This window comes from Antechinus flavipes, chromosome 3 (genome assembly GCF_016432865.1).
Source record: "Antechinus flavipes isolate AdamAnt ecotype Samford, QLD, Australia chromosome 3, AdamAnt_v2, whole genome shotgun sequence".
NCBI lineage: Eukaryota > Metazoa > Chordata > Mammalia > Dasyuromorphia > Dasyuridae > Antechinus > Antechinus flavipes.
The window spans coordinates 284,029,775-284,041,951 of NC_067400.1; the positions used below are offsets into that span (position 1 = coordinate 284,029,775).

General features: G+C 34.6%; 1 protein-coding gene across 1 annotated transcript in view; it reads right to left on the reverse strand.

The window, feature by feature from the left end:
- Positions 1 to 12,177, reverse strand: part of PHEX (phosphate regulating endopeptidase X-linked) — a 264,136-nt gene that overhangs the window by 15,792 nt on the left and 236,167 nt on the right. Inside the window, exons 17-18 of the mRNA XM_051985113.1 lie at positions 10,393 to 10,464; positions 6,839 to 6,965 (exon numbers count right to left, since the gene is read on the reverse strand). Coding sequence (XP_051841073.1) covers positions 6,839 to 6,965; positions 10,393 to 10,464 — 199 coding nt within the window. The remainder of the gene's footprint in view (positions 1 to 6,838; positions 6,966 to 10,392; positions 10,465 to 12,177) is intronic.

Genomic DNA, 12,177 nt, shown 5'->3' on the forward strand with positions numbered 1-12,177 from the left:
AGTAAGTCATCGTATATTTTGTGATCTCAAACTAAGCCTTGGAAGGTACTCTTCGGTGTAATAATTTATTTCTTTTTATGCTACTCTTTTGTAGGATAAAATAAAATGTAACAAAATATCAAGTGGCTCAGACTTTAGGGAAAAGAGAATATCAATAAAATTGATTATTCTCTAATTATAGCTGATTATTCAAATAGTATTCTAAATGCAGCCATGCATTGTTCTGCACAAATTAACAAAGCATACAGAGATGACAGCTTGCAGGGGTGACCAACCTTTAACCTCCATTAATCTTTCTTCCAGAATTTAAAGGAGGAAGCAGCTTGGCAATGTGGAAAGAACTTGGGAGGCCAGAAAGGCTTAGAATTGAAATCCTTTATTAGCTGGATGAATTGAGTGAAATTCTATCATCTCTTTTTGTCTCAATTTCCTCACATTAAAAAAATGAAAGAATTAACTAGAACTCTTCTACTATAGCTCACACTGATGTGATATTTTAAGGTCTTTTCATCTATTACTTTCATCATTAAATCCTGACAATAATCCTGTGAGGTAGATGTTATTATTATTCCTTTTTTACTGATGAAGAAACTGAGGCTTAAAGAGCTTAGTTGACTTGCCCACAATCATGGTAAGAGTAATATAATCATATAGACTGAGGCAGAATTTGAAGCCACATCATCTTAAGTCCACTACCCACCAGCATAGATCATTCTACCCACTATTCCATAGTATCTCTCAGTTATGTATTTGATTAATTCTGCTGTCTTGAATCCACCTTAACCTGTCTTTTTTTGGTCATATTATTTTCCAGAAGCAATGAACCCAGAATGTGCAGGATGGCCTATTTCAAGAACAAATACCTTTCCCCAGATTGGACATCATTTATTATTTACAATTCAAGCTGGAATCCCCGTGTGTCCTTGGGAGTCAAGACAGGAGCCAATCAGTCTCAACTAGGTTGAGAAACTGCTTGTGCAGCTGAGATCCTCATAGATAAGCAAATCATCCCATTTTCACAGCCTAATAGCTCCCAAGGGAAAAAGAATGACTCTTTTGCCATTCCCTAGTTCCTTTCCTTTGGGAGGGGTTTTGTCCTTTTCCCATCTTTATTGCATCTTCCCTTCTTCCTTGCCACACCCTTTTAGGAGGAGATTTCTATTTTCTCCTCCTTCCTTTATTGTATTATCATAGATATGCAAACTTCTGTGTGGACCATGAATTCTTTGCTCTGGTTTAGGATTCTACATGCATGTTCAAATCTAGTTTTCATGAAAGTTTCATAAAGTTGTGATTATCTATTGAAAATTCTAACATAACTCAATAAATTCAATTCATAAACATTTATAAATACCTAATATGTGCCAGACACTATGCTAAGTACTGGTAAAATAGTAAACAATGCTAAGGGGAAATTTCCAAAATTCGTGGAAATCATATCACACAGCTCCTCTTTTAATACCAGTAAGATTTTGTTCCCAGTTATAATCAACAAAAGTTGTTCATCAGAACATTAAATTAGCCTGGATCAAGATATTATGAATTTTTTTCAAGTCAAGGATAGTCTAAGGCTAGGCTTCTGAAACTGAAACTCATTCCAACAATATCAACAGAATCTAAATCTTATCCTCATTATGCAAAAATGAGAAAGATCTATATCATTTGAGTTAGCTTTCCAGTTGCAGAGAAGGATTTGTGCTGTGTCAGCTATAAATACTTTCATTCTCTCCCCCTCTGGGACCAAAAATATCCATCTGCATAATGACTCTTCAGATGAAGTATAATCTGTAGCTATTGGCAAGGAGCTAACTTGGGGGGAGGAAGGGGAAAAGGAGATAGGAAGGAGGGAAAATATCTATTGAGTCTAATACCTTCATTTTACAAATTAGGGAAACAAGTTCAAAAAAATGAAGAAATCTGCTCAACTCACATAACAGCAAGTATCAGAGCCAGAATCTGAACCCCTGACCCCTGACCCTAAAGTTACATCTTTCCATTATATTACATTGCCTCTCCATATATTGTTAGTGTTCCATAAATGCTGAACTCTAAATGAAGGAGAAGGATAACTTAATTTCTCTCCACAGGGTGTCTTTTTTGTTTCTTTCTACATTACTAGCAGCCCCAACCTCAACCCACTCTCATTTCATCCCTGCCAGTAACAAATACCTTTTTAAATCACATACTTCTTGAGTTAAAGATGACCCTAAGATTTCTGGTACATTTTCAACAAATTTTAATAGATAGTCATCCAGCCTACACCTAAAAAACCATCTAGTGATAGAAAACTCACTACTGAAGCAAGCCTCTCTGTTTTTTTTGTATTACTCTGACTATGGAGCAGTCTTTTCCTTATATTAACTAAAACTTTGTCTTCCTACAAGGAAGGAAATAAACATTAAGTGACTGCTATGTGACAGACAATGTGCTAAGTGCTTTACAAATATTATCTCATTTGATACCTCACAGCAATGTTATTATCCCTATTTTACAGTTGACAAAATGAGGCAAATACAGTTTAACTTTCCTAGATCACACAGACAGGAAGTGTCTGAGGTCAGGTGTGAATATAGATCTTTCTAACTCTAGGCCAACAGCTCTATCCATTGCATCCTCTTGTTGTCCTTATATATTTGTAATTTCTAGTCATTGCTCCTACATATAGCCTCTGTCAAGTAGAACAGGTACAACCCTTTCAATATTTGAAGACAATAATTCTTTTCCCTTTAATTATTTTCTTCCCCAGGCTCAACACTGTTAGATAGTTCAATTGATCCTTTTCTAGAAAGCATGGTTTCAATAATCTAAATCATCCTAGCTGCCCTCCTTTGTCAGAGTATCCAAAATTGCTGGGAAAAGCTAGATAGGGTCTGATAAAGACAGAATATTTTCAGATTATCACCCTTCTTATTTTGGATACCATACCACTTAACGTAGCCTAAAATCACTTTGTGTGTGTGTGTGTGTGTGTGTGTTAGCCCTAGCATATAACTGTGAGCTTACAGAGATATATCTGTGTATGTGCATATATGTATAATATATCTGTATGTGTGTGTACATGCAAATATGTATTAGTCCTGGGATACAACTATGAGCTTATAGGGATATATGTGTGTGTATATAAATATATATATATATATGTAAACTACAATTTAATCATATAATTAAAACCCCATCATTTACTTCAGCAGTAAGTGATTTTTTTAATCTACGTGGTAGAATTTTCATTTATTTCTACTAACACTCATCTGGTTGGATTCAACTCATCATTCCACCATCTAAGATTTTTTTTCTAGATTCTGCTTATGCCATCTACGATATTAGCACCACTCTCACTTTTGCTGAGAATCTTCTGAAAATATGATAAATTTCAATTTACAACATAAGATGAAATTTTATTATGTGAAAAGTCTAGGATGGTAAATAGTTTTAGATTCTCTACATAAAAGGTTCTAGCTTAGGCTTTATCCTGCCAATTCCTAATAGCATCATGCATATAGACATATTGGCAGGAAATAAAATGTGTTTCTTTGAGAATATGTATTATATTCTTATAAAAAGCATTTTCAAAATGTTAAATAAGTTAAAATAGTTATTGTTGTTTTTTTCAATTGTGTCAATTCAATTGACTCTTCATGACCTCTTTTGGAGTTTTCTGGGCAAAGATACTGAAGTGGTATGCTGTTTCCTTCTCCAGCTAATTGTATAGATGAGGAAACTAAGGCAGATAGGATTAACTGATTTTCCCAGGGTCATCCAGCTAGTGTCTGACATCAGATTTGAATTCCCGTCTTCTTGACTCCAGGCCTAGCATTCTATTCACTCTACCACTTAACTGCTTCCTCCATACATTTCTATCCCCATCCGCACAACATTTGCTATCTATAATATTATGCAGTAACTTCAACAGCTCAATCAAAGCCTCTAAGATTTTCAACTGTGCAGGACAGGGATTACAGTGGAAAAAATAACAAAGAAACATGTCATTGATAGAGGTTATTGGCTTTGATATTCTAAAATTCAGGATGACAAAAGTTTGCTGAATGGCTACTCTGTCATCCTTGTTTCTGAGTTGTGATTGACACCTCCACAGTTTTATGTTGTTTACTTGTAGATCAACTAGTCTGTAGATTTTCCAAGCTTATTTTCTCATTTACCTTCTACTTTTCCATTAACATATTTCCCAGAGGGCAGATAAAGGAAGAAGGTGTAATGAAAAGTAAAATTATTATTTCCAGGCTTATAATCACATAGTTGAGATACATCAGGGAATTACTTAGAAAAAAATTTAAAAACCATCTTTACCTGTCAATCATGTTTCTCTTTTGAAGTAAATTGGGGTTTCTATAATACTAACAGCATAGATTTAGAACTAAAAAGGCTATCTTGTTGAAACCCCTCATGGTACAGAAGAGGAAACTGAAACCTAATGCTGAGCTCTTGAAAGTGAGAAGCATATATCTGAGTACAAAGAAACCAAATTAATCCAAATTCTACCCTAATATACAAATGCATGATGCCTACCTAGCCTCCATGAAAGGCAGTGGGGGAAAATTTATAAACTGAAGCCCCATTTCCAAAGCCAGTACTCTTTCCACAGTACTATATTGCTCCTCATCATCACCATTACCATCAGTGACAAGGGGAGCCCCGAAACTCTTTCTCTTTCTCTCTCTCTGACTTTGGGAATGAGCTATGAGATAGAACACTCGCGAATTTCCTTGAAGGAGAAATTCTCCTTGAACCCTGCCTCTGTGAGACCCACCCCAGGGAATGAAGATAAAAATAGTTTATCTAGGTGGGGATAGTTGAGTCCTAGAGCTGGAGAATGCCAACCCTTTTGAAGTAAAGATCAAACCTAGAGATACTCATTCAATTCTATTCAAATTCCAGCTCAAGCCCCCATCAAGAGCAAATCCCAGCTTGTAGCCAAGACTTATATTATTAAAAAAAGCCAACTTGGGGCTCAGTCCTGGCTTAGGACCTAACATGGTAAGCCATGGCATGCTATGCCAAGGAACCCTCTGCCTGTTGAAATGATATTCTCTTTCAGCATTATCTTCTCTTTATCTTTCTCACCTATTTCCTTAACAAGACTTTATACCTCTCTGTAGGGATTTCTCTACTAGAAACTTTACTTCTCTGTCAGACCTTGCCCCTAAGGAATTCAATATTTCTATTCATGCATAGCAAAGGCTGACTTCCCAATAATAAACTTCTTTTTACCAATCCAGCTTTTCAGGTTCATAAATTCCTTTATGAAGGACCTCTGTGCCTCCAGAAGGGGGTTTCCACAACTCCCTGCCATGCACCAAATCCTAAGAGACTTAGTGGAGCCAAACCTCTTCATTTGATTCCCTGAATCCGGAACCTGACACTACCCTCATCATTTAACTCCCTGACCACCAGGAACCCTAATCTCATAATCAACATTAGCACCATCATCAACATTTTATTTAGAACCTTAATGTTTTCAAAAGATTTTATTAGGTCTGCACAACATCTAAAAAGTAGGTACAAGAGGTATAATTATCCCTATAATACAGATTGGAAAACAGAGGCTCAAAGAGTCTTTCAGAGTTTTGGGGTAGAACTGCTACCTCTATTTTGATTAAGATATATGCAATATTTACTGAAACTTCATTGTTTTAAATGCCATTCATTTAGAATTCATGATGATTCATAAGAGCTAGTCTATAGTTGACCTTTGGCATTTTTTTGAAGATTTAATAAACAAATTAATTGTATAAATAAAGTTGCTAATGTTTCATCTATTTAAGAAACCGGAAATTTAGCAGTATCATTTGCATATAAACAATTAATGTGCTTATTTCAAATGTTCTTAACTATTAGCCTAGATTAAAGGTATATTTGGAAATAATAAAAATTATTCCCTTTTTTAAAAAAGGTCTATATTATTGATATGCTAACTGATTCACTAATTAGTCCAAATTACTGGTAATTTAGAGGAAAATTTTTATAAATTATAATCGTAAATTATATGCCAACAAAATAAGTAGCCTGGCATATGAATAAAGATCTGTTCTTTACTCTAGAACAAACTGAGTTCAAATACTGTCTCAGACATATACTGGATATGTGATTCTAGATAAATCATTAAATCAGTAATATAGTCAACTTCTTGGTCTATATTTTTGCATATGGCTAATAGGGAATTTGTTTCACTTGACTATATCCATACATACATATACATTTTTATGTATATAGTCAAACAAAATAAAAGCTTTTTTGATCATACTATGTATATATATAATATATATATAATGTATAATATATATATATATATACACATATTTTTAAAAGGCTTTTCTTTTTCTTTTACAATAGTAGTAAATACAAAAAGAAGAGAAATAAATCCTTATTAATTAAACATTTTAAAAAAGAAAAATTCCCTACAAATATATGTAAACATATATAGATATATATATGCATGTGTATGCAGATATAGATATATATGAAAAAGAGAAGTTGCAAAATTTACTTATATTGGAAGAATGAGTTTCTTCATCAAGAATTTCCCTATATTAAATAAATCACATACCATAAAATTTGCTAGCAAATTCTAAAACCTATTAATTATCCATGTTTGGGAATTGTCTTCTTTCTGTTACTTTCAATAATAGTTAACATTTATATTACACTTTGCTAAGTACTTTTTAATTATCTCATTTAATCTTCACAATCTTGAGAGGTATATATAACCAAAAAACAATATGTTTATTAGAAGCATAAAATGTGATCAACTGTCATCCAGAATGGGGGAACTACACATGGGAGAAATCACCTGGATTTTTAAAAACTCTATGATTTTACTTACATTTAATCCAGCTTTCTTCCAATAATAGCTGCTATATTGGCTAACCATACATTTTGTTTTCTCTTTAAACTTTTCTTCAGAGTCATTAGACCACCAAGGATCAAGGTTTCCATTCTTATCATACTTTCTCCCTAATTGAAAAAAAAAGAGAATTTTGGTGTTATGTAATAAAACTAATTTTTTCCCTGTTCTCTATGTCCCATCCTTAGGCTACTCCCCAACCCCTTTCCTCATTTATGGAAAACTGTGGTTTAGTTGCCCAGAATAATTGAGCTTGCATAACCTTGGCAGCTGTATCTCAGAGTGGGAATAGCCAGAGATGGGGACAAAGCAAGGTCAAGAGTATGGTGGCCCAAGGCCCCTCCCTGTGCTTGCAAAATATATGCTTAGGAAGAAAAGTTTCCAGAAGACAACTCCTGTAGTCAAGTCCCTGAGGGCAGTTGGTTTATTTCTCTTCAATGTTGGATGTAAGTTCAGGGAAATAGGGGGCAGATTGCAGAGGAATTTGAATTTTTTTTAAATTCCCCCCTGTTTTTAAATGAATGTAGAATACACCTTTAAAATAACAGAAATGAAGAAAATATGGTAGAAACCCTGAAGAATAAAAGAAAAAGTACCAATTTGGAAGGCAGAAATACTGGTCTCATATCTTAGTTCTACTACATAACAATTATGTGACATTTGATCTCCCTAAATCAGTTTCTTCAACTTCATTATTGTTCAAAAGCAGTACTAAGACATATAGCATTTTACTTCAAGGAATTCTTGTGAGGATCAGCCTTTATGTGATGCATGGGAAGAAGAGGAGGGATGGAAGGAGGGAAGAAAGGGATGGAAAAATGGAGGAAGGAAGGAAGGAAAAAAGGCAGAAAAGAAGGAGGGAAGGAAAGAAGGAGAGAGGGAGGGAAGGAAGGAAGGAAGGAAGGAAGGAAGGAAGGAAGGAAGGAAGGAAGGAAGGAAGGAAGGAAGGAGGAAAAGGCAGAAAGGAGGAAAAGGAGGGAGGAAGGAAGAAGGAAAGAAAGGGGGAAGGAGGAAGGGAGAGAGGGAGAGAGGAAGAAAGGAGAGAAGGAAGGAGGGAAGGAAAGAAGGGAAGAAGGAAGGATAGAAGGGGAGAAGGGAGAAAGGAAGAAAGAAAGGAAAAGAGGAAGAAAAGGATGGAGGGAAGAAGGGAGGGAAGGAAAAAGCACCTAGTATGTTCCAAGCATAAGCATATCACAATTATTATCTCATTTGATCTTTACAACTCTGAGAGTTGAGTGTTATTAGTATCTTTATTTTAGAAATGAAGAAACTGAAGTTAGGCAATTTATACAGAGTCACACAGCTAGTAAGTATCTAAGGCTAAATTTTAATTTATGTCTTTGTGACTCCAGCTCTGTCATTCCATCCACTGTGCCATCAGTTGCCTCTAAAAGGCACTGGATCTGGAGTCTAAAGACCTGGAGTCTGCTCATACTCCTGTGCCTTACCACCTTTGTGATCTTAGTCAATTTGTTTCCCTCTCAGGGCCTCAATTTCATCATTTCATGTTTGATGGCCTCAAAGATCCCTTCCAACTCTCAATCACTTTCCAAGCTCTATAAAAAAAATCAACTATTACTCTTTTGTTTAACTCTACAAGTAGTCTAGCTAATTCTGGATACTTTGCTTTTACCTGATGTGACTTGTTCAGGACGGAATGACTGGTTGTCAGTGAAATATTCACTTGAGCCAAAAGAATAAGCTAGCCATTCAGCTGTGCTACAGATCCTGGCTCAGTTCAACTGAAATATGTTTTTTCTAAGTTTCCAGGCACTGGGAGGCATATTGAACCTCTATTATGTATCCCTTCCCAATTGCCAGTAGGGATTGGAGGGCCATCTGCCCTACTTAGATAAGGAACTATGACATAGACTTAGGGCCAAGACCCTTAAAATTAAATAAATGACAAAATGTTATCCTACATTTTTTCATTTCACTTTTAAATTCTTTACCCTTTCCCATTTAGACAAAAGTCAAAGTCTTAATGCATCTGAAGTAGATTCAAGTTTCCTACTGAAAACACACGGATATATAATAATTAAGATTTAATGATATAAAGAACAATCATTAACTTATCTCACAAATATGCTCTCTAAATAATTCTGTTGACTAATTCAAAGTGCTTGAGGTAAAGCTAGATACCACAACAACAACTTTGCCCCCAAATTTCTTTCTTCTTGGATTAAACTGAAACCACCATTCTTCTTATGCTCACAAAGAAAACTGAATAATTCAATCAATCAACAAAGACTTACTGAATATTTACCATGTAGAAGACACTATAAAGGACCAATATTCTCACTATCATAGTACAGTGATAAGTATACTAGAAGTACAGTGAAAAGTATACTAGAAGTCATATAACCAAGAATATAGAGTTCTCTCTGTATCTATTCTATCTGCTACTAACTCTCGGTTGGTTCTGGATTCTGCAGTGCCTTCACTGACATCTGAAGAGACATGGTAGTCAAGATGGTGGTAGCAGGTTGACTTGTCTGGCACATGATGCTTCATAATTCAATGGAGTATAAAAAATATTGAATCTGGAGTCAAAACACCTTGAGTTCAGATAACAAATCTGTACTTGTTTCCAGTATAAGTTCAGACACATCCTTTCTCCTCTCTGGCCCTTAGTTTCTTCATGTATGATAAAATGAAGAAGTTGGACATATAGAAAACCATATTTATATTTCTTATATAAAGAAATATAAAATAGAAAATTAAATACAAACTGAGACCCGGAAAGGCTTTAATTTGGAAAGGTCAAGATCATAGATAGTCATCCTGATTCCCTTTTGCCATAGGACTTTTGTTGACTCTGGAAAGAAGAGTGAAGCTGACAAGCTTGCACAGCTCTGCCTCACTTCAATCCAGTTCAGATTCAAGATATCACATTCATGACAGCATTGGTACTCTCTTAAAACAAAGAGCAAACAACAATTTTCACAACTTGAAAAACATGTGCAGAGTGGATAGAGAACTAGAGCTGAAATTAGGAAGATTTGAGTTCAAATTCATATCCAACAGTAAATTGCAAGACTCTAAAAGTCTCATTAATTGCCATCTCTCTGTTTCCTCAACTGCCAAATGAGAATTGTGAGTCATTTTTTTTTTTATGTAATTGTCTCAGATTAAGTTCAGAATAGTTGCAGTTGCCTATATCAATAGAGTCACAGGTCCAGACTCCCATCCAAAAAAAAAAAAAAAAATGTGATGAAATATAAAGAGATAATTACTTGGGAATAATAACAAGTTATATGAGCTAGACAGGGTTAAGCAACCAGGATTTGTCTAAGGTTGAACTTGATCACATCACTTACTTGAGTAAGGCTGACAACAAAGAACTAACACAAACTGAATTTGGAAGTAATTCCTACAACTTCTGTTCAAGAGATGTCTATTCCTCTCTGATTATCAAGTAGTCCTCTCAGTTTGACATTGACCACAAAGGGACAATTAGCACTCATGCCTTCAACACTGTTCTTTAAAAAAAAAAAAAAAAAAAAAAAGAATTGTAGAAGAAGAAACATTACTTGCCATTGTTATCAAATCCGTGGGTAAACTCATGGCCAACAATGACTCCTATAGCACCATAACTCAGAGACCTATAACATTGACGTGTAAAGAAAAGAAAATTAGATGGGTAAATCTCAGAGACCTATTTTTCCAAATATCAAATAATTCCCTACATTCAAACCAATTACAGTGAAGATAATCTAAAACAACCAATGCCCCAAAACTAGAAGAAAAAACTTGAAACCAGTAATGTTTTTCTCATTGAAATAGAAAGAAAAATCTAAATCGTAAGACAATTTTAGGTACATATCTTGTATGGCAGTATACATATACATGTACACATATATGTATACATACATATACACAGTTCATATTATATATAACTAAGCCTCCAGCAGGATTGAAAGGGTCTTGCCACTTATCTTGCCATTTATTTTCTAGTTGAGAATTCATCAGAAAGACACTACAATATTAAAAATAAAATTGTTCTCCTAATGTAGTCAAACAAAAAAAGCAAGGATCAAAGATTAAAAGGGATCTCTATGTTGTCAACTCTAATCATTCTCCTTTGGCTTATGTGATAGACAGGCCTGCAAATGCATGACACAGATTGTGAAGCATTAAACAAATTTCCATTAAGTTTTCAAAAAGAGGTGTTAACACTTTCCTTCATCTTTGCAGAAGCCAAAGAAAAATTATATACAATCACATCTAAAGTACTAAAAAGCCATAATTGAAGATTTAATCATTCTCCAAGTGGCAGATTATACCTACTTCTTGACTATTTTATTTGGTTTCTAACCTTCTGAAGAGGACAATAAAAAGCTGCTTTTAAAGCTGTAATTCATGAGATGTATACCTTGAATGGGGGGCTACAGTTGCTTAGAATGCTTTAGTATTTTTGTTGTCTACTGCCAACACACCACAACTAACGTCATAGGAACCTTGGATACAGATAATACCCATTACCCCATAAGAGCAGGCAGCTAAACTTTTTGAAGTAACATGTTATTACAAGACATAATGATCCTTAACATACTAATTGTTTGTCTTAACTGTACCCAAGGAAGTGTGCTCAGACTCAATTTTTCCCCTTGGTAACCATTCTTTCCTTTGTGATTTCCTTCCTGCAAGGTAATTTGCATTTGATAAAATGTTTCCTACTGTTTTTCCATCATTCCAAACCTTCATTAAAGAAATAACAGTAAAATTATGCATTTCAATCATGAAGCTATCATGCAATTTTACATAGTGAAGGCTTTTATCAACAGTAGTTAAGTATCTCTTCCAAGGCCTGGTATAGAGCTTTTCCTGATCTCTAAACCAAAAATAGTCTTTTCTTCAGTGAGTCTTGGTTCTATACGAATTTCAAACTAGCTGAAGTGAAGGGACAGCTCTCAAGCAATTGTTCTGGAAGTAGGGGGGAATACTTTAACAGGTCTCTTTCTGGAGCAACAAGTAGAAAAGAATACAACTATGGTGAGTAGTCTTATAGAACTAGAAGAGGAAAGCCTTCAGGGCTATTTAGTTAAATCTTATTTTATAGTTGAAGAAACTGAGGTACACTTTGTAGAGATTCTTGAATCTGTATGTAATCTTTCTATTTCAGAATTGCTTAAGGACACATACAGGCAGAGAGAGAGAGAGATTATAATAATAGATAGATATAATTAAATGATATATGGGAATAAAAATATTCCACTAGAGTAAATACATATTCTCCTTTCTGAATAAAATAATGTTTGAAATCAATAGATGTTATAAAAATATGTTTCTAAAATCTAAATATACTCACAAACTTC